A 22,443-nucleotide genomic window follows, 5' to 3' on the forward strand; every position below is an offset into this window, starting at 1 on the left:
TCTATGAATTTAAAAGAAATTTTATTTTTATTTTATTTTTTTTAATTTTTATTTATTTATGATAGTCACAGAGAGAGAGAGAGAGGCAGAGACACAGGCAGAGGGAGAAGCAGGCTCCATGCACCGGGAGCCCGATGTGGGATTCGATCCCGGGTCTCCAGGATCGCGCCCTGGGCCAAAGGCAGGCGCCAAACCGCTGCGCCACCCAGGGATCCCTAAAAGAAATTTTAAATGCAGCTGCACACAAGAACAGCAAAGGAAAACTTTCAGGAATCACTGAAATATGAATACCTAATAGAATTAGATCAAAGAGGGAAAGTTCAGGGAGGATGTTCATGAGAAGATTCTGTAGCTGGTGGATCTGGGCCTAAACAGAGAGCTCTAAACACTCTATGAAGGTTACCTAACATGTGAGAAATTGCTGATGAAAAGGGAAGAAGCAAACCCTCCCAAAACTTTGTTTTCTTAACTGATCATTGTCAGATGACTCTGGATATTCTCTTCAAGAACAGGAGAGAGATTACTTTAGAGAACTGTCATAATTTTCACTGTGGAATTAACCTTTGATATTTTTATTTATGTGGCCAACATGGCAACCTCATTTAAAATTGCTTCATTACACCTGTGACATTTCCAAATACTCTTGCCCTGATCTACCTTTTCCTCCATTGTCTTTAACACCTTCAATAGCTAATTTATTTAGCTATTATGTTACACTGATTATTGTTTTGATATCCCCCATTATAATATGAATTCTGTAAAGCCAGGCATCTTTCTTTTGTGCACCAGTGTATTTCAGATGCCTATAACAGTGCCTGTCACATTGTTAGTGTTCAAAAAAAATTGAATGAATATTAGCAACAGAGTTTTGGGGGAAAGGGGATGTGTAAACATAGAGTTCTGCATTAATGTATATGCCACTTTCCTTTTCACATTCATCTCGTTGCTTCATGGCCCTGAAAGCCTTTTAGGATTCAGCTTTATTGTTGATAATGAAGTCACCAAGTCAACTAGCAATGAGAATATGAACCAAGGCGGTTGTGTTTGAAAAACGAGAGGGTAGAAAGGATATGAGTGTAAAGGAGAATTTGGTATATGTGTATTTTTGCAGTAGGTACATGCTTATAAGCATAGCTTTAAAAAATAACAAAACAGGGCAGCCTGGTGGCTCAACAGTTTAGCGCTGCCGTCAGCCTAGGGCCTGATCCTGGAGACCCTGGATTGAGTCCTGCATGAGGCTCCTGCATGGAGCCTGCTTCTCCCTCTGCCTGTGTCTCTGCCTCTCTCTCTCTCCTCTCTGTGTATTTTCATGAATAAATAAATAAAATCTTTAAAAAAAATAAAAAAACACGTTTTTACATTAACCAGTACATTTACCGTTTCCAGCACCTTTCATTCCTTTATATAGATCCAGATTTGCATCTGGATACATAACACTTTTTCTTCTGCCTGAGGAACTTCCTCTAATATTTCTTATAGTACATGTCTCTCAGTTTTTCTTTGTCTCAAAATGTCTTTTTTTTTTTAAAAAAAACTTTTCACTGAAACACATTTTCACTGGGTATTATATTCTGGGTTGACTTTATATTTCTTTCATTACTTTAAGATATCTTTCAGTTCTCTTATGGTTTACATAATTTCAAATTATGTTGTCTTACTGTTATTCCTCTTTACATAATCTAGCTGCAGCTAAGATTTTATCATTATTTTGAGTTTTCACTAATTTCCTTATAATGTGCATTAGTGTATGTATGCGTATTTTAACATTTATTCTGCTCAGGTTTTGGTTGAACTTCTTGGATCTATAGGTATATACTTTTTAATCAAATACAAATATTTTTTGTCATTTCTTTCAAATACTTTTTTCTATTTCCCCCCTCTCCCACCTTTATTCCCTGGGATCCAATTACATGTATATTAGACCACTTGCTATTCTATAAGCCGCTGAGGCTATGTCCATTTTTATCAATTGTTTTTCTCTCTCTGCTTCATTTTGGATAATTTCTAATGCTTTGCCTTTAACCAGTATTTTATTTTTGTAGTGTCTAATCTGTTGTATTTCTACTTTCAGGATTAATTTTGTATTTTTACTTTCAGGATTAATTTTTTTCACTAGAATTCTGTTTGGGTCTTTTTTATATTCACTTCTCCCCTAATTTTGTTCATGTTCTGCTTCATTTCTTTGATCATACTTATAATAGTTGTTTTAAGATCCTTGTGTGCTAATTATATCATTTCTGTATTTGTTTTTATAGATTTTTTATTTTTTTAAAGATTTATTTATTTTAGAGAGAGAGAGAGAGTGGGAGGATGGAGGAGCAGTGGGAGAGGGACAGAGAGAATCTTAAGCAGACTTTTCACTGAACACAGAGCCCACCATGGAGCTCAGTCTCACAACTCTGAGATCAAGACCTGAGCTGAAATCAAGAGTTAGATCCTTAATCAACTGAGCCATTCAGCCCCAATTGATTTTTTTAATGTATGGTTGTAGATCATATTTTTTATTCTTTGCATGCCCAGTAATTTTTTATTGGATGATGGACATTTTGAATTTTATGTTTTTGAGTGCTGCATCCTGTATTCCTTTTTAAAGGGCATTGGGTTGTGTCCTGGAAAGCAGTTCAATTTTTTATGGATCAGTCCAGGTTTTTTTTTTTTTTTGTGTGTGATCCTTTTGAGGCTTTCTTTTAAGCCTTATTAGGGCATATCCTCTCAAAAGACTAGAGTCCAGTAGTACCTAGACTAGATTAGCCTCTAGGGTTTAGTTCCACTACTAAGATATGATAGTACTGAGGATTCTATCCAATGTCTTATATAATATGAGGTTTCTCCACTCTGGCTGATGAGAACACAAAGTATTTCCAGCCCTGTGTGAGCTCCAGGAATTGTTCAGCAACTGCCTAGCAGTGGCTGTCTTCCATTTCAAGTAGTTGCCTCTCATTCATGCCTAGTTCAGTACTCAGCAAAAGACTGAGAAGCTACCCTGCAGATTTCCAAAGGCCCCTCTCTCTTTGTATTTCTTTCTTCTTCATTTCTCCGCCTCACAAATTCTACCTGCTTTGACCTCCCCAAACTCCAATCTGTTCTCATTACTTCAGCAAGACTTAGGCTATGTTTGGGTTTCCTTCCTGGGATGTAGCCTAGAAACTGCCTCCAGGCAATAACTTTAGGTCAATTATAATCATTGAAAGAATATTTTTTTTTAAACCTTTTTTTTTTAACTTTTTTTTTTTTTTTTTTTTTTATGATAGTCACACACAGAGAGAGAGAGAGAGAGGCAGAGACATAGGCAGAGGGAGAAGCAGGCTCCATGCACCGGGAGCCCGACGTGGGATTCGATCCTGGGTCTCCAGGATTGCGCCCTGGGCCAAAGGCAGGCACGCTAAACCGCTGCGCCACCCAGGGATCCCGAAAGAATATTTTTTATATTTCACTGTATGTATGTCAGTCAGTTGTAGGGTCCACCTCATTTGTTTTCCAAGTTCTATATCTGCTATCCAGTGTCTGAAAAGGGCAGTTTCATATATTTTGTCTAGTTTTCAAATAGTTTACAGTAGGAAGGCAATTCCTATAGCAGTTAACTCTTCATGAAGCAGAAGTCCCATCAACTGCACAACTTTTTAAAAGACAGTAGTTGTAGGACTAGTTTTTCAATGGCCAGAAATAATGTGTAGAAGAATAGAAGGGATTTTATAGAAAGACATGGGATCTTTCAAAGTCATGAATCTGTAAAAGACTATCTTGCACTCGAGATGTAGCTAATGCAACATCTGCTTTCCTGATCATAATAACTGGACAGGACTCTGTAATCTGCCAAATAAATTGTAAGCCCCACCCATGTGTGGTCTTGGGTCTGGCCCAGACAGTTTACTTCTAGAGATTTTATGTATGGGGGCAAGGGCAAGGGTTGCTCTTGGAGGAATCTAGCAAATCTTTCTTTTTGTGCCTTACGTCCTGTATCTATCTTGTTGTCAAATCCCTCACCATTATCCTATTTGGCACACTATTCCCCACTCAATTTCCCAGTCACTCGACACTTTTTGAAATCATTTCAACTCTCCTCTCAGTGACTAAGCCGTTCACTGTTTCACCAGATCCTCGTTTCTGAATCTCTAAATGTGTGCTAATGTTGGAGTTGAATGCCAGCCCCATGGCAGTATCGTGGTATATAAGTTCCTACACTAGATATCTATGGACTGAATGGGGACCTAGCACTCAAAGTTCCATGACAGCGATTTCAGTCTGTCCAAGGGAACCATTGGAATTTATCCTGCAGGAAATTTGTGTTCATATAGACTACCCCATCATGTTAATAGAATCTCCCGAAGATAATTTGAGCTTAAGATTGTTAGCACTTCTAGGATCCAGTGTCAACTAAGGTTTCTCAACTTTAGCATTATTGGCATTTGAAGCTGGATAACTCTTTGTTGTTTGGACTATCCTATGAATTGTGGGATGTTTAACAGCATTCCTGGCCTCTATATACTGATGTCAGTAGCACCCTGTCTCAGTTTTGATAATCATAATATCCAGACATTGCCAAATATTCTCTGCAAAATTGCTTCCCTTGAAAAATACTGGTATAGAGACATTATTATGTGCCATACTCCAGGGAACTCATAGAAGTTAAGCTCAGGGAACTTAACATGAAGAAACCCATCAGGCCATTTGGTGTCCTCTTGGAAGAGGTCAGTTTTGAGAGTTTTCCCATCTATGGTAGACACTGGATGGACATGGACCTTGGAACATAAACTCCTATGTTCAAGTGCTGCCTCTGCAAATGTGAATCCAGGTTCTCTACCTCTTTGCTCTTCAATTTCCTTATTTGAAAAGGAGGAATGGGGGAAGCCTGGGTAGCTCAACATCTGCTTTTGGCTCAGGGTGTGATACTGGTCTGGGGAGTGAGTCCCACATTGGGCTCTCTGTGAGGAGACTGCTTCTCCCTCTGTCTGTGTTTCTGCCTCTCTCTGTGTCTCTCATGAATAAATAAATAAAATATTTAAAAAATAAAGATGAGGAATGGTGTTGTTTACCTTACATGACATTGTTGTAGTAAGGATAAGATTTTATACACACACACACACACACACACACACACACTCTCTGATGTATACTTCTATATGATTTAAGGATAAACTAGTATGAACTTAACAATGGTTCAAATATAGGTATATTTATTTTCCAGTATGATTAAAAGGGCAATATAGGAAAAATAAATATTTCAGCCTATCATGCATAACCTCTCTTTGGCTTACAATTATCATTGTCTGCTAGAAAATTCCATAGGGGATGTCTAAGTTTAAAAAGAGGAAAAGGAAAAAAAGTAGTCTTAGCAGCAATAAAATTTCAACCAAATTAGGATGCAAATAGCCATGTTTGTATATTTAGTTCTTAATTTTGCATTCAGTGATTGGACAGTCTGTACAAGAATTTAAATGTCTTGAAGGGAGATAGTGGCTTTTAGTTCTCTTGAGATTTCATTGTAATGAACCTGGTAAATAATTCAGGAACATATGAGAGGCCAATGAATGGGCAACACCTGGTGCTATATTGTTCATGCCTAAGCATGCAGAATCCAAAGACGGCATTCTATACCTGTCACTATTGTTCTGGCTTAAACACAAGTTCTATGTTCAGTGGCTATTGAAATAATAATAATTGATATTTTTCCTATTTCAATTTTCTTCCATAATAAAAAAAAACTTTGCTAAACTGTTTTAGAAACATAAAACAGAAGTGGCACCCTCCTTTAAATTCCTATTGGTAAAATTTGCAATCTGTTTTCTCTATCGAGGGGTAGATTGCTTTAAAGAATCAGGAACAGGTCTACCTTTTCTGCTGAGGCTAATCTGAACCTTTCTGCATTTCTACTTTTGTTCTGTAAATAGAAATTCTTTTTAGATCACAGTATTTATATTGCAAGTATCTTCTAAGAGAATAACACTGTCCTCTAGCCACCCATTCACTCTAGAAAATTCCTAGAGCTTCGCAATTTCCCTCCCTATTACCTGAGTAAATTCTCCCACTTCTAATAGTCTACAAATGTGAAAACAAACAAAACCTCTTGGCAAAGGGCTTGTGTATCATTCTAGACCCCTGCTGCCTGGACATAGAAGGTTTCTCCACTCACTGAGTGAACAAGAACTCCAATGACTGAAAGAGATTTCATGCAGACAGCATGGGGCATCCAAGGCCACTGCCACTCAGGATCAGACACAGCTTAAGCCATGAGTTGCATGGAAAGATCTTGGAAGGACAGGGGATTTTGCCGTAGGGAATAAAAGAAGATGGACCTCACATGTTTAAACTACAGTTCTTATAGGGCTAGGTCAAAAAAAGGATCTGGAAAGATCTGGAAAGAAACTGTTGAACTTTATAAATGGTTAGATGAGCTTTGTCTTTGTTTTTAAAATGTTTTTATTATAGAGGCTTAAAAATATATTGATTTAAATATATGTTAAGCCATTGTTATATATAATAAAGTACATATATAAAATAAAAATATAACTGTATAATTAAAACATATAAAATAATATTATTAAACCTCTGCAATAAACCATTTATATGTTAATATATAATATATACTTTGTATTATATATGTTTAATATATTAATGTGTGTGTGTGTGTGTATATATATATATATATATATATATATATATATATATACACACACACATAATTTGTTTGTTAACAGGTTTAATTGCCTTCCTTTCCTTCTGGACCTGTGTGAGAGTACTTGGAGCAGTGACTGCCATCTGGTGGCAAGCCAGAATCATCACTTTGTGTAATCTAATGGTTACTAAGATGCCCACTCTTGACTCACATGATATGCACTGCCAGCAAGGCACAAGAGGAGCCTGGAGGGTGTCTGATGAAGGAGACTAGTGAAATAACCCTTCGCTTCCACCTGAACCAGTTGTTCATCCCAGAATCTGAGCCAAGAGCCGGATCCAAAATGGTGCCTATAAAGAAAAGATTTGAATTGTTCTTGTGTTTTAGTCTAAGATCTGCTGGTTAACAACCAGCAGGTAACCAAGACTGAATAAGCGCACACCAAAAGGGGCACGTGATGACATGGAGCCTGAAATAAACTGTTCCGAATTGTGTGACAGTTTTCCTGGCCAGGAGCTGGATCGGAGTCCTCTTCATAATCTCTGCAGGACAATTGTGAGTGAATAGTCATAGAATGTCAGGGCTGCTCAGATATACATGTTGTTCTTATTGTTGTTACTATTAGTGGTGGTGGTACAGTGGTAGTGGTGATGGAGGGGGAGAAGGAGGAAATGAAGAGGAGCAAGAGGGAGAGGAGGGGAAGGAGGAAGAGGAGAAGGAAATGTTCATGCAAGACATATATTTCCCAGCTTTGGGGATGATGGGGCAGTTCATGTTTGATCTATAAAAGAGTCTCATTCCTAATAGCTTCTCTTTATTTTATTCTCAGACCTCTTCCCACTACAGCGGTAAGACCATTTCTTCATTATCTCCTGTCCTCTTGGGTATTGTTTGGACCTTTCTCAGCTGTGGACTTCTTCTAATAGTCTTCTTTCTTGGCTTCACCATTCGCTGCAGGAATAACAGGTAAGCAGCCCCATACCTAGTTTCTCATCCTCATTGGCCTGAATCATGAATCCCAAAGTGTTAGTATCATTTTGACATCATGAGCTAGTAGGTAGTATCAGTAAAGCTTTTCTCCTACTGTGGCATTATGTGAGAAGTTCCCCTGAAATCATCCTGGCCTTGCAGTACAGGTTCCTCTTCAGGAAAAAAAATCTAACCCAGTATTGTGGCAACTACTACAAGAATATCCAAATAGGAGAATGAAGAGTCTCTCCTCATAAAAGAAAGTATGATCCTTCTGAGAAAATTACATATTTGGAGTTTCTTGTTTGTTTAATCAGTTTAAGGATAGACTTTAATGATTCATCAGTTGCATATAACACCCAGTGCTCATCACAACAAGTGCCCTCCTAATGCCTATCACCCAGTTACCCCATACCCCCTCCCCTCTCCCCTCCAGGAACCCTCAGTTTGTTTCCTAGAATTATGAGTCTCTTATGGTTTTCCGGCTTCTATCTCTGTTTTCATCATAGAAAATGAGGTATTTGTATTAAAAACAGAGAGCATGTAGAGAAATATTCCAAAGCAACATTAGAGTCTGTGGTAAATACAATTGGAACCAGACTAGGTGGGCTAAGATTTCTGAAAAATAGTGAATCCCTACTACTTGGCTGTTCTGTTGGATAAGTTCTGGCTGGTTAGAAGGTCACTGGCTCATCAGGGTAAGGCTCCCAGGGCTGGCAAAATAAATAAATAAATGAAGACTTTTTCTGAAGGGAGTTGCAAAATTCCGTCTTCACTGTAATTGGATTCTTCCCTCAGGGCCCACCCTACCTCTCCCATGCCAACACTCTTTACCATCATCCTGCCCCTACTGTCTCAGGCTGCAACCTGAGAAGCCCTGCTCCAGCTCTCTCTTTGTGGCTCACAGCTAAATTCTGGATGGAGCCCACAGCAGATTTCAACCTCTCAGAGAGGTCAAACTTGTCTAGCCCCACTTCAACTGTATACTTTGTGATGATCACCTGTGTTCCATTGCCTGGGTTTGGCACTCAGAGGAGGGTCAGTGAGTTGAATTTCTCTAGCAGGCATTTTGGGGCACCACTGGCCATTTGAGGCATGGAATACATGGCATTGTTAAATAGCAGTAACTGGATCTGCTGTGTCAACCTCAGCATGGCCGTGACACATGGCACTCAAACCTTAGTATTCCTCTGATGGTTGCCCCAGCCATTTTCCATTCTGTTCCTCAGATTCACTAAGCCTACTCCCATCTCAAGGCCCTTATGTTCTCAATGCCCAACGGTCTTCTCCAGATCTCCCTGTAACTAGTTCCTTCTCATCTTCTAGATCTTGGCTCAAATATCACCTCTTTAGAGAAACCTTCCCTTATCACTGTATCCAGAGGTAGCTTGTCTACAGAATGGCCATTCAGCCCCAGTATCTCATTCCTATATATTATCACCCTGTTTTATTTTCTTCATACCAAGTATAACTCTCTGATATTATCATATTTATTGATTTGACTGTTTATTGTCTATATATCCCTTCAAAATGTATAGCTGTGAACACAGGACTGTGTCATGTTCATCACTGTCTCCAACATTTAAAACAAACTCTGGAACATAGTAGGTGCTCAATAAATATATTTTCAGTGACCCTGGGAGGAAGGATGATAGCTACTGCTAAGAGAATGACTGGGAAAATCATGCATTTCAAAGTTAGAGAACTATGGAGTACAGTCTTTTCAGCTACAACACATTTCTCTATTACTATAGTACATATTAATACCCAATTGGCAAGTAAGAAAATAATATCATTGGTTCATATGTAATTTTCCCCCAGCAGATCAGTAGTTTAAAGCATTCAGGGGCAAACCTTCCTACAATTAAAGAAGGAAGCCTTAAGCTAAGAATATTGTACTACCAATAACTGCACAAATAGTAGTTGGTTTAATGGCTTTAAGAACAGGTATAGGGATCCCTGGATGGCGCAGCGGTTTGGCGCCTGCCTTTGGCCCAGGGCACGATCCTGGAGACCCGGGATTGAGTCCCACGTCGGGCTCCCGGTGCATGAAGCCTGCTTCTCCCTCTGCCTGTGTCTCTGCCTCTCTCTCTCTCTCTCTCTCTCTCTCTGTGTGTGTGTGTGACTATCATAAATAAAAAAATAAATAAAAATTTAAAAAAAGAACAGGTATACTTCCTATGTTATGAAGCTCTGTGATGAGCTGTAGGAGTAGATGGAGAAGTAGAGAAGATATATCCCGTGTGTTTAAAAACAATTGATTGTTGAATGTCCTCAAGTACCTATGCCTTGTAGATTTAAGGTTGCAAAAATCAATTGTGATCTGCATACAAATGGTGGTAATTGACATTTGCTGAATGCTAGTATTTTGATTGGATAATCATTATTTTTATTAGTATTTTGGTTACAAAGTTAAATATGTTTCAACTGTTATGGCCCCATACTATTTCCCCATAACCCATTATTTTTATACACAATTTTGTAGAATGCAAGGTTTTTAAAGCATTTATATATCCTGTTAAAGTAGGAACGCTTGTAAACAGTGTTATAGTAGAAACACCTATATTTTTTTCATTCCATTGAAGATTTTGATGCCTGTCTTGCTTGCAGTGGGAGCATGACTTGGCATAAAGAATAAAATAAGAGGCACTGTGAATAAAAACACATTTTGCAATCAAGTAGCTTACAAGTTCAGACAAGGAAAGATAAAATAGCCCAGTTTCAAAGTGCTTTCCTAAATAATAAGATTTGTTCAAAGGTGCAGCAACACAGATGCTTCATTTCATTCAGTTCTTTGGTCTCTCCATTTGTGAGTGTGAGTGTGTGTGTGTGTGTGTGTGTGTGTAGTGCCAGAGGAAGAAAATTATTTTAATAAGATATAAATATTATAGTAATGTTCAAGTTCAGTTGTAGATACTACATTTTTGATAAAAATTTTAGATGTAGGGGTGCCTGGGTGGCTCAGTGGTTGAGTGTCTGCCTTCGGCTCAAGTTGTGATCCCAGGGTCCTGGGATCAAGCCCCGCATTGGGCTCCTCACAGGGAGCCTGCTTCTCCTTCTGCCTGTGCCTTGCCTCTCTCTGTATGTCTCTCATTAATAAATTTTAAAAATATAAAAAAAAACTTTTAATGTAGTCTACAAGAGAAAATTAGTAAAGATATAGAAGACTTGAATAGCACTGTCAACCAACTTGACCTAATTGACATTTATATAATCCTACACCCAACACCAACAGAATACACATTCTCTTCAAGTACACATGGAACATTTACCAAGATAGATCATATTCTGGGTCATAGAAAAAGTCTCATTAAATTTAAAAGCATTCAATTCATACAGAGTATGTTCCCTGACTACAATAGAATTAAATTAGAAATCCATAACAGATAGAACTCTGGAAATTTTTGAAATATTTGGAAACTAAATAGAACACTTTAAAATAACTCATGGTCAAAGAAAAAGTCAAAAGAGAAACTAGAAAGTATTTTCAAATGAATGAAAATGAAAATATAACATGTCAAAATTTGTTGGATGCCATTAAAGCAGTACTTATGGGGAAGTGATAGCACTAAACTCCATATTAGAAAAGGAGAAAGATCTACTTTATGAAACAACAAAAAAGAGCAAGTGAGTCCCAAAAATAAGCAGAAGAAAGGAAATAATAAAGATGAAAGTGGAAACTGTTGAAATAGAACAACAACAACAAAATCAGGAAAAAAACATGAAACCAAAGCTCTTTATGAAGATCAATAAAATTGACCAACCTCTACTTCAAATGATTAGGAGGGAAAGAGAATATATAATTACCTAAATAACAAAAGAGAGGTGACATTACCCAAGATTCCACAGATACTAGAAAGATACTAAGGTAATGTTAAGAACAACTGTGGCAGGCAGTCTCTAACATTTCTGCATTAATTCCAACCTCCTGATAGTCACACTCTTGTGAAATCCCCTCTCTTTGAATATGGGCTGGACTTACTGACTTGCTTATGTGATATCACTTTCTGGATAAGGTTGCAAAAAAGACTGTGTCTTCCTTCTTGGATCTCTCTCACTCTTTAACTTGCTCACTCTGAGGGAGGCCACCTCCTTGTTGTGAGCTACCCTGTGGAGAGGCCAACGTAGCAAGCAACTGATTTCTAGTCTATATCCCTCAAGAACTAAGGCTTACTAACAGCCATATCAATGAACCTGAAAACAGGTCTTCTGAGGCCTGCTAACAGCAATGAGCATGGAAGCAGATTTTACTCCAGTTGAGCTTTGGAAAATTGCAGCAATGGATGGCCCCTTGACTGCATCCTTGTGTGAGATCCTGAGCTAGAGGCACCCAGCTAATCTGTGCCCATATTGTTGAAGAAATGTTACCAGTTTTACAGAACATCTTCTGAAACACTGAAAATAATGGAGCATTCCCTAATTCATTCTATGAGGACAGCATTACCCTGATATCAAAACCTAATAAAGACATTAGAGTAAAAAAACTCTATAAATTAATACCCCTCATGATCATAGGTCTAAAATTCTAAACAAGATTTCAACCAGTTGAGTCCATCCAAATACCAAAAGGATAATACATCATGACAAAGTGAGTTTTATCCCAGGAATGAAAGATTGAATTGATATCCAAATATCAGTCATATAATTCATCATATTTACCAACTTAAAACAATGATCATCTTTCTAGAGAGAGAAAGATTTTGACAAGATTCAAATACAGAGAGAGGCAAGGCACAGGCAGAAGGAGATTCAACATCCATTCCTGATAAGGTCTCAACAGACTAGGAATAAAAGAGAACTTCTTCAACCCAACAAAGTACATCTATGAAAAAAACTATAGCTAACATCATTTTTTAATGGTAAAAGACTGACTGCTTTCCCATTAAGATCAGAAACAAGATAAGGTGTCCATTCTCACCACTTTTATTGAACAGTGGAGACTTTAGCCAGTGCAATAAGATAAGAATAAGAAATAGAAGGCACCTGGTTTAGAAAGGAAGAATTAAAATGGCTTTACCCTCTATTAACCTTATTGTGTATGTAGAAAATTCAGTAGAATCTATTTTTTAAAGAACTACTAGAACTAATAAATGAGTTTAGAAAGGTTGGAGTATACAAGATCAAGGAACAAAACCTAGCTGTATTTCTAAATACTAAAAACAGACAATTGAAAAGTGAAATTAAATGTAGTGCCATTTACCATAGCATCAAAAATATGAATATTTAGGGATAAATATTATAATGCAAAATACACACTAAAGACTACAAAATGTTGCTAATCTAAAAAATACTGTGAAATACTTATATGTTTAAAACTATAAAACTGCTGAGAGAAGTTAAATCCTAAATAAAAATATATAAATAAATAAATACTAAATGAGAATTGCTGTGTTCATGGGTTGGAAGAGTCAATATTGCTGATTCTCTCTTAATTGATCTACAGACTAAGCCCAATTACCATCACAATCCTAGCTGATATTTTTAAAAAGATTTATTTATTTGAGAGAAAGAGAGTAGGAAAAGCAGGGGAGCAGCAAAGGGAGAGGGAGAACCAGACTCCCCACTGAGCAGGGAGCCCCACATGAAGCTTGATCCCAGGACCTTGAGATCATGACCTGAGCTGAAGGCAGATGCTTAACCAACTGAGCCACCCAGGCACCCCAGCTTTTTTTTATATAAATTGGCAAGCTAGTTCTAAAATTCATACAGAAATATGAAGGACCTAGAATAGCCAAAACAACTCTAAAAAAGAATACTAAAGTTGGAGGATTAGGACCACCTGATTTTAAGACTTATTTTAAATCTATAGTAATGAAAGTGGTTTGGTATTAGATACAAATACACATAGGGCATCTGGGTGGCTCAGTCAGTTAAGATCCAACTCTTCATTTCAGCTCAGGTCCTGATCTCATGGTGGTGAGATCGAGCCCCATATTGGGCTCTGTGCTTAGTGGGGAGTCTACTTCTCTCTTCTCTTTGCTCCTCCCCCACTTGCACACACACACACACTCTCTAAAATAAATCTTTAAAAAAAAAAAAAAGGAAATAGACATATATATCAACAGAACAGAATAGCATTCAGAAATAAGCCTACCTGTGGTGCCTGGGTGGCTCAGTGGTTGAGTGTCTGCCTTTAGCTGAGGTCATGATCCCAGGGTCCTGGGATCAAATCCTGCATCAGCTTCCTCGCAGGGAGCCTGCTTCTCCCTTTGCCTATGTCTCTGCCTCTCTCTTTGTGTCTCTCATGAATAAATAAATAAATAAATAAATAAATAAATAAAATCTTTAAAAATAATAAATAAATAAACCTACTTGTATAAGGGAAGCTGCTTTTCAACAAATGTGCAAAAGGAGGTCAGCGGAGAAGGGACAATCTTTTAAACAAATAGTGTGGCACAAATGGATATCCACATGCAAATATGAACTTTGATCTACATCTTACACCACTTTCAGAAATTAACTCAAAATGGATCATAGATCTGAGAAAGCTAAAACTAAAATTTCTCAAAGAATCTATAAGGAAAATGTTGTGACCTTGGAATAAGATATCTTAGACATAACACTAAGAGCACAAACCATAAAAGAAAAGAGTGATAAATTGGACTTAATAAAAATTTAAAACCTCTTCTAAAGAAAATATTGAGAAAATGGGGATCCCTGGGTGGCTCGGCGGTTTCGCGCCTGCCTTTGGCCCAGGGCGCAATCCTGGAGTCCCGGGATCGAGTCCCGCGTCGGGCTCCCAGCATGGAGCCTGCTTCTCCCTCTGCCTGTGTCTCTGCCTCTCTCTCTCTCTCCATGTCTATCATAAATAAATAAAAATAAATCTTAAAAAGAAAGAAAATATTGAGAAAATGAAGAGAGACTAGAAGAAAATATTTGCAAATTATGTATCTGATAAAGAACTTATATCCAGAATACATAAAGTATATTGAGAATTCAGTAATAAAACTATCCAATTTTTAAAAAGAGAAAGATTTGAAGAGACACTTCAACAGAATACATACGTATGGATGGCAAATGAGCATATGAAAAGAGGTTCAACATCATTAGTCATTAGGGAAATGCAAATTATTTTAAAGATTTTATTTATTTGACAGAGAGAAAGAACATGAGCAGAGGAGTGGGGCAGAGGGAGAGGGAGAAGCAGACTCCCTGCAGAGCAGAGAGCTGGATGGACATGGGGCTCAATCCCAGAACCCCAAGATCATGACCTGAGCCAAAGGCAGGTGCTTAACAGACTGAGCTACCCAGGCACCCCTGAGATGCAAATGTAAACTACAATTAAATGCCACTATACGCTATTACAATGGCTACAGTTTTTAAAAACTGACTAAGCCAAGTATTGGTATACATTGCTGGTGGGACTGCAATATGGTACAACCACTTTAGAAAACAGTCTGGCAGTTTCTTTAAAAGTTCAACACACACCCTACCCTATGATCCAACCATTCTGCCCTTTGGCTTTTACTCAAGAAAAAATAAAACTATGTGTCTGTAGAAAGATTTGTACATCAATGTTCATATCAGCTTTATTTTAATAGCCAAAGATTGGAAATGGAAGAACTATCCATCAACAGGTGAATGGATAAACAAATTAGGTATATCCATATAATAAAATACTACTCAGCATGAAAAAGAATGAATTATTGATACTTGGTACATCATGGATGAATCTCAAAGTAATTATGCTGAGTAAAAGAAGCCAGGCAGAAAAAGTTGCATAGCATAGAATTCCAATTATACAAAATTCTAGAAAATTAAACTAATCTGTTATTAACTAATCTGTAGTGACAGAAATCAAATAAATGGTTGCCTGAAGATGGGGGAGTGGCAGGAAGGAGGGATTACCAAGGGATGTGTGGAAACTTTTGGAGGTGATAAATATGTTCATTACCTTGATTGTGGTGTTTCATAGATATTTACATATATCAAAACTTACCAAATCATGTACATTAATTATGCACAGTTTATTGTGTGGCAGTTATATTCAATAAAGCTATTTCAAAATGTAGTCTACAAACATTCTTATTTTTCTGAGAAGGTTCTCATGAAGGAAAAAAAAGTATACTATATCTCGTGTCCTTCTTCAAAGGGCCCTGCTAAGTGATCTAAAATCTATCTGATAACTGTACTAGATATTAATGACGATTATGGGAGAATGCATTTTTTTTCTAGATTCCCCTTACAGTTTAATAATCACTTAGCTTGGAGGAAGTAGATATTTCAGGCCCAAAGGCTCTCCTAGTACTTCTTATGTAATTTATAAAATAAGAGCAATGTCATAAGTTCTATATGAAACTAAACTTGTTCAATTAGACTTTTATTCCAAGAGCTTATCTCACTGTCCTTGTGATAATGAATATAGATGTTAGTTCTTATATACATATTGTTATTTCTCAGAATTGAAAGTGGCATTTGTACAATAACCCCCAGTATCTTGGATTTTACTGACTGGGAAATCAAGAAATTTGAGTAATAAGAAATGTCCGGGGATGAGATTTTGCTGTACTTGCAGGTTAACAAGTTAACCCATTACTGTCTTGTAGATGCTAGCAAAAGACGTGAGACTCAGGCTTTGTGACAAAATACTTTATTATTCATGGCAAAAGCAGTAGTCAGAGCTTCATGTTGCATTTGTGCTGGTTCTATGCCCCCAAGTCCCATGAGGACGATGCAGGGCCCTTAATGGAGGCATGAATACATAGGGAGCTGTCATTAAAGGAGAGGAACCTGAACCTGAGGAATTCCCTATTTTTACAGTGAGTCATAACAAGCCTGATCTTTGGGGAGAGAGGTTACCTCAGTAAATATTTGCTGAGCTGCACACCTACTGTGCTCAGGATTTTGTATAAAATGTAATTTAAGTATTCCTGGGAGCTTCAGATGCATCACCCGGGTGGAAAAATATGAGTAAATCAAAAAAATACATTCTATTTTTTAAAAATAGCTTTTCAAAAAATAATGACTTGATGCTGGGATAGCTATGCTCTTTCCGTATTGATTGTTTCAAGTCTCTCCTTTTTGTGGTTTGAGTAATTGGAGCTGAAAGAAAGGTGATGGGGAAGAAAGGACAGCAGTTGGCATCTTGTTGGATATGAGGAAGTTTGCACTCATATTGTGCTCTACAAAGATTTTTGGTATCTTCTCTGTAATCTTTAGTTTGATGGTTATTGGCCAAGAAAAAAGATCCAGTCAGGATAAAAACCACTCGTATAGCTGATTTAGGGATAGGGTTGCAGAGCCTGGGACTGAATTGAGGCAGTGACAGAAGCAGATCTTTCAAGAACTTACCCAAAAAGAAAGCTAAGGTTTATAGTTGGGAAAAAAAAACAAAAAACAAAAACAAAAAAAACCTCCTATCCATCATCAAAGGATTGAGCATAGAGCCAAAAGTGGTATATCATGAGGCCAAAAGCCACTGGCATTCAGGAATGGTGCTGGAAAAGAGGTGAGAAGCAGAAATAAGGTGACAAGATAGATCTAGGATTAGGAACCCAGATGGGGTTTTCTTGGGTACTGGCTGGGAGATGGAATAGGGGTCCTCAGCAAGAAGTTAATGAGGCAGCATCAGTCTTAATGGATAGGACTGTTTTTTACACAGTCCTCTGATGCTGTTTGTCCATCCTATAGTCAGGCCTAAATCACTATGACCGCTAGATGAAATTGATACATACCCCTTTGCATACCCACTCTTACAGTTAAGCATGTCATTGACCCATCACAGCTCACTGGATTGGAAAGAAGAAAGCACTGTCTCCCTTAGCAGATAATGAGCTCCTTGAGTTTAGGACCACGTCTTATTAATCTCTGTATCTCCATTGTGCCTAGACTATACTCCATGTTTCCTGAATAAACAAATTAAGTGAACTAGAATATAGACTATGACAATAAAGGTAATTTCTTAGAAGATAGATGTTTTCATCCTTTAACTTTAATATGGTAGCAATTTTATATAAAATTGTGCCATAGGTAAGCAATTGCTTTCCATTGTTCTTTTCTCTCCCTCATAGTGGTTGTTCCCTGCAGGAGCCCAAGAAATGACATCCAGAGCCTCAGTTTCCCATTGCTCCTGTCTGTGGCCTTTTACTCTAAATTATCCTTTCAGTCTTATCATACCATTAAAATCTGTTTGCTTTTGATACCCTATTGGCCAGAGAGTGATGTATTTTTAGAAGGCCTTCTCATAATTAAGTTCTTAAAAATGTGCCTCTTATTTTAACAAATATTTATTGAATTAGTCAACAGTCTGTCGGGTACTGTTCTTGGTGTTGAGATTGCATCAAAGAGCAAAGTAGCCAGAAAATCTCTTCCCTTATGGACCTTGCTTTCCTACAGAGGTGACCAGGCAATAAACAAAATCAACTGTCAAATATATGGAATTTTAGTGATAAGTGCAGGAAAGAAAAGTAAAACAGGGAAAGTGAATGGGAATATCAGAGTGCTGGCTGCTATTTTGGAGTTTGGTCAGGGAAGAACTCACTGAGAAGGTAATATCAAAAGGCATAAAAAACAAGTCATGGGGACACCTGGGTGGCTCAGTAGCTGAGCATCTGCCTTCCTCTCAGGGTGTGATCCCAGGGTCCTGGGATCAAGTCCCACAGCAGGTTCCCCATGGGGAGCCTACTTCTCCCTCTGCCTATGTTTCTGCCTCTCTCTCTGTGTCTCTCATAAATAAATAAATCAATAAAATCTTAACAAAAAAAAAAAAAACGAAAGAAACAAACAAACAAGTCATGAAGTGAAAACCATTCCAGAATGATTTTCTGGAATGGCATTCCAGAATGGCAGAAAGAACAGAATACTCAAGGTCCATGAGGAAGGAATGAGGACTAATGGGGCTGGAACTGAGTAAATGAGGCAGAAAGTAGAAAAAGATGAGGACAGAGAGTTAAGGGGAAAGGGGGAAGATCATGTAAGGCCTTATAGGTCAATGTAATGACCATGGCAGTACTCCAAGTATTATGGGGAGCCACTGTAGGGTTTGGAACTGATGAATGACGTGACCTGACTTACATTTAAGAGGAAAACTGGCTACTTTGAGAATAGATCTTTAACATTTGAAAGAAGTACCTATAGCATTCCCTTAGATAAAGTTATGTTCCTTGAGTGCCTTAATTCTAGAACACAAATGGCTAAAAGTGGAATTTAAGACAACTTAACCAGCCCTCAAAATGGCGTAAGCCAATTAATTGCCTGTGACAAATCCCTGTATCTCCAACTGGTTCTGTTCTCTGACTGAACCCTACTAATACTAGGAAAAAATATGCAGTATCTCTACATAGGAAATCATAAAACATTTTTGAGAGAAGTTAAAGAGGTTCCAAATAAATAAAAGATACATTATGTTTACAGATTAGAAGATTTAATATTGTAAAGATATATATCATTTCTCCCCACATTGATATATGGATTCAATATAACTGCAATACAGAGCCAACTTTTTTCCTTTTTTGGTGAAACCCAACACAAAATTTGTGCTTCAAAACACCAATTGAGAAAATTAAAGGAACTCACAGAATGGGAGAAAATATTTTCAAATCATATATCTGACAAGGGACTTATATCTAGAATACATAAAGAATGCTTACAACTCAATAATAAAAAAGACAACTCAATTTTAAAATGAGCAAATAATCTGAATAATCATTTCTCCAAAGAAGATCTGTAAAGGGCCAATAGGCACATGAAAAGATGTATGACATCATTAGCCATGAGAGAAATACAAATCAAAACAAAATTAAGATACCACTTTATACCCCCCTAACATGTCTAGAATTTAAAAAGACAGAGAAAAACAAGTGTTTGCAAGGATGTGGAGAAATTGGAACCTCATATACTGCTGGTGGGAATATAAAATGGTACAGCTGCTGTGGAAAATAATTTAGCAGTTCCTCCAAATGTTAAATGCAGAGTTACCATATTATCCAGTAATTAGATGTTTGAGTATATGCTCAAGAAAATGAAAATGTATGTCCACACAAAAACTTGTACATCAGCATTCATCATAGCCCAAAAGCAAAAACCCTCAGCCTGTCAGGGTTCTGTAATTGAAAGAATCATGGATAGGAAGTGGTAATGTCTTCAGGGGACTTTGAACATGAGGACAGAATCAACTTCCAAATACCTTATTTACGTAAAATCAAATGTCCACATGTGTTCAACTGCTTCACTGTGATAGCCTTTCTTACTTTGACTGTATTACTGCATCAAGATTTGTTTTTAAGTTTTCTGTTTTCTTTTGCTTTTGTAAATGTAGCTGAGCATTGAAATTTTGCGTAATTTGGATGCTAACAAGATTAGACAGTTATATGACAGTAATCACTTTTTTATCCTATTCTATGCCTAGTCTATCTCCATCCCACTAAAAAGCTTGCTTTTTGGAAAGGGGGTGTCAGATGGCAAACATCTCTCAGGCATTTTGAATTTTGCCATTTCGGTGGTGAAAGATGCTATTCTTTCGTGTTTCTGTGTTGGGTGTTGGGAGGAGGTGGTACTCAGGATGCTAATCTATGCACACTGACCTTTGTTTCTATCCGACTGAGCAGATGTAGAAATTAATCACTGTCACTCCTGGATGCTGTGGCTGCAGCTGTCCCCCACTGCCTTTCTGCCCCTGATAGATTTATTAGTGTATTTGTTTGCTAGCAAACATGCCTCAGCACAGAAGAACTGGCAAATTAGAGAAGCTTATCTGTGAATATAGTTTTCTAGAAACATCTTTTTTCCTATACATCTGTCTATATACTCTAAACTCTTTAAAAGAAGAAGAAAAAGAGAAAAAGAAACAAACTGGTAATATTGTTTATGTAACAACTGATCAATTATTTCCCATCCTGAGAAATTTCACATCAGACTAGTATCCTACAATTGCAAAAAACTATCTTCTAACCTCTATCCTCTTCTTTTTGCAACCAGGACTCTCCCTTAACTCCCAACTATTAGTTTAGTACCACTCGCAGAATCTGGGCATACTTTGACTCCAGGCACGTGAAAATAAGTGTTCTAAATTAGTACTAAATTCATTTTATAGCAGGCCCCACTACAACCTTCAGAACATAATTAACACTCTCTAGACCCCAAGCATCCCCAGTACATAGATATCCCTGCAGCCTCACCAAATCTAACCCCTGACGATATTGACACTAGCTGGGATGGAAATCAAAGTAGCCACAGCCTTTTGGACACTGGGAATTACCTCTAAAATCCAGTATAAATTTCCAGGGCCTGGTGTATCTATTTTCATTTTACCCTCTTCTCTCTACCTGGTCGGGTCTGCATGCTCCAGGTGAGAGGTTTAGGAGAAGCAGCCAGTGCCTATTGGCAGTCTGTTCCTTTTTGGTGGGCCCACTACCTGCCAGAATCTGAAACCTCCACCTTAGACATGTACCTTAGCCTTTCTGATACCAACCCCTCACTCCTGGGACTTCTGCTTATTTTCTGCACTCTCTGACCCTGCTGGATTCTCTCTCACAATTTACTCCTTTGTTGACTCTTCCTCAGAATGATTCCAGGTTTTAGACATCCTTGCATATTCAGTCCCTAAATCACTAGTACTTTCTTTACGTTGATGCTCTTAGCATCTAATTTATGTGTCTTAATCTTATAAGTCTGCCTAGACTCCTGAATTCAGACTTGTCTGGCATAATCTTTTCAGCCACCTTTTGAGCCCCATTTCTGGTGGTCTTTCTGTTTCTGACAGTGATACTAAGTGCTTTATTAAGACAGGTTGATCCTTTAGATGTCAGTCTTAATGATTGGGCCCACCTCTCAGAAAAAGAGAAATGAGTAAACCAAGTGTTTGTCAACAGTTGAGTGGATAAATAGAATGTGCTGTATACATACAATGGAATATTATTCAGCCTTAAAAAGGAAGGAAATTCCAACACATGCTGCAACTTGGATGAACCTTGGGGACATTATACTAAGTGAAATCAGTCAATCACAAAAGACAAATACTGCACGAATCCACTTATATTAGGTATCTAGCATAGTCAAACTCAAAGAAACAGAAAATAGAATGGTGGTTGCCAGGGGCTAGAGAAAGGGAGAAATGGGGAATTTTTTTTTTTTTATTGGGTACAGAGTTTCAGTTAAAGTTCAGTTAATTATGGTTTAATGAGTATAGAGTTTCTCTTTTGCAAAATGAAAAAGTTCTGGAGATTGCATAACAATGTGAATATACTTAATACTAATGAACTGTATACTTAAAAATGGCTAAGATGATAATTTTTATGTTATTATATGAAATTTGTATTTTACCACAATTAACCTTTTTTTATTTTAAAGGAAAAGAACAAAAACACCTATTAGTAATAACTCATTTTAGGCAAATAATCTATTATAGAGCTATTTCTTTAAAACCATTTTGTAGGGACGGCCTGGAGTCCCAGGATTGAGTCCCACATCGGGCTCCCTGCATGGAGTCTGCTTCCTCTCTCTGCTTCTTTCTCTGCCTCTCTCTCGGTGTCTCTCATGAATAAATAAATAAAATCTTAAAAAAAAAAAAAACATTTTGTATTGCTTACACCATCTCTTAGAGGATAATGATCATTCTTAAGTCACTGCCTGTTTTGTGATTTGTTGCTTTTATTTTTCATGTCCCAGATTTGCATATCTGAATCTTTGATATCCTCTCTTTCAAGTAGTCTGAGATTTCATTCTATCTTACCTCGGATCTGTGATTTAGTAGGTTTTGTTCACATCCCCATTGACCTTCCCCTTTCCAGGCTGCAGAATGGTCTGTTTTCATTCAGTAAAGACTGCCATTCCAGCTTTCCTTCTCTAGAATTTATTTACATTCCTCATATGACCAAGCCAGATAATTTATTATGGTACAATATGAGACTTTACCCTGAACTTTA

The 22,443-nt window shown here is 37.5% G+C and overlaps 1 protein-coding gene across 3 annotated transcripts in view; it reads left to right on the forward strand.

Annotated features, from left to right (window-relative positions):
* Positions 1–22,443, forward strand: part of GPR156 (G protein-coupled receptor 156) — an 83,736-nt gene that overhangs the window by 23,338 nt on the left and 37,955 nt on the right. For all 3 annotated transcript variants that reach the window (XM_072811552.1, XM_072811553.1, XM_072811551.1), the window contains exons 2-3: positions 6,696–7,168; positions 7,443–7,579. In XM_072811552.1, the coding sequence (XP_072667653.1) occupies positions 7,076–7,168; positions 7,443–7,579 (230 nt within the window). In that variant the 5' untranslated portion in view covers positions 6,696–7,075. The remainder of the gene's footprint in view (positions 1–6,695; positions 7,169–7,442; positions 7,580–22,443) is intronic.

Source organism: Canis lupus, chromosome 35, assembly GCF_048164855.1.
Source record: "Canis lupus baileyi chromosome 35, mCanLup2.hap1, whole genome shotgun sequence".
Lineage (NCBI taxonomy): Eukaryota > Metazoa > Chordata > Mammalia > Carnivora > Canidae > Canis > Canis lupus.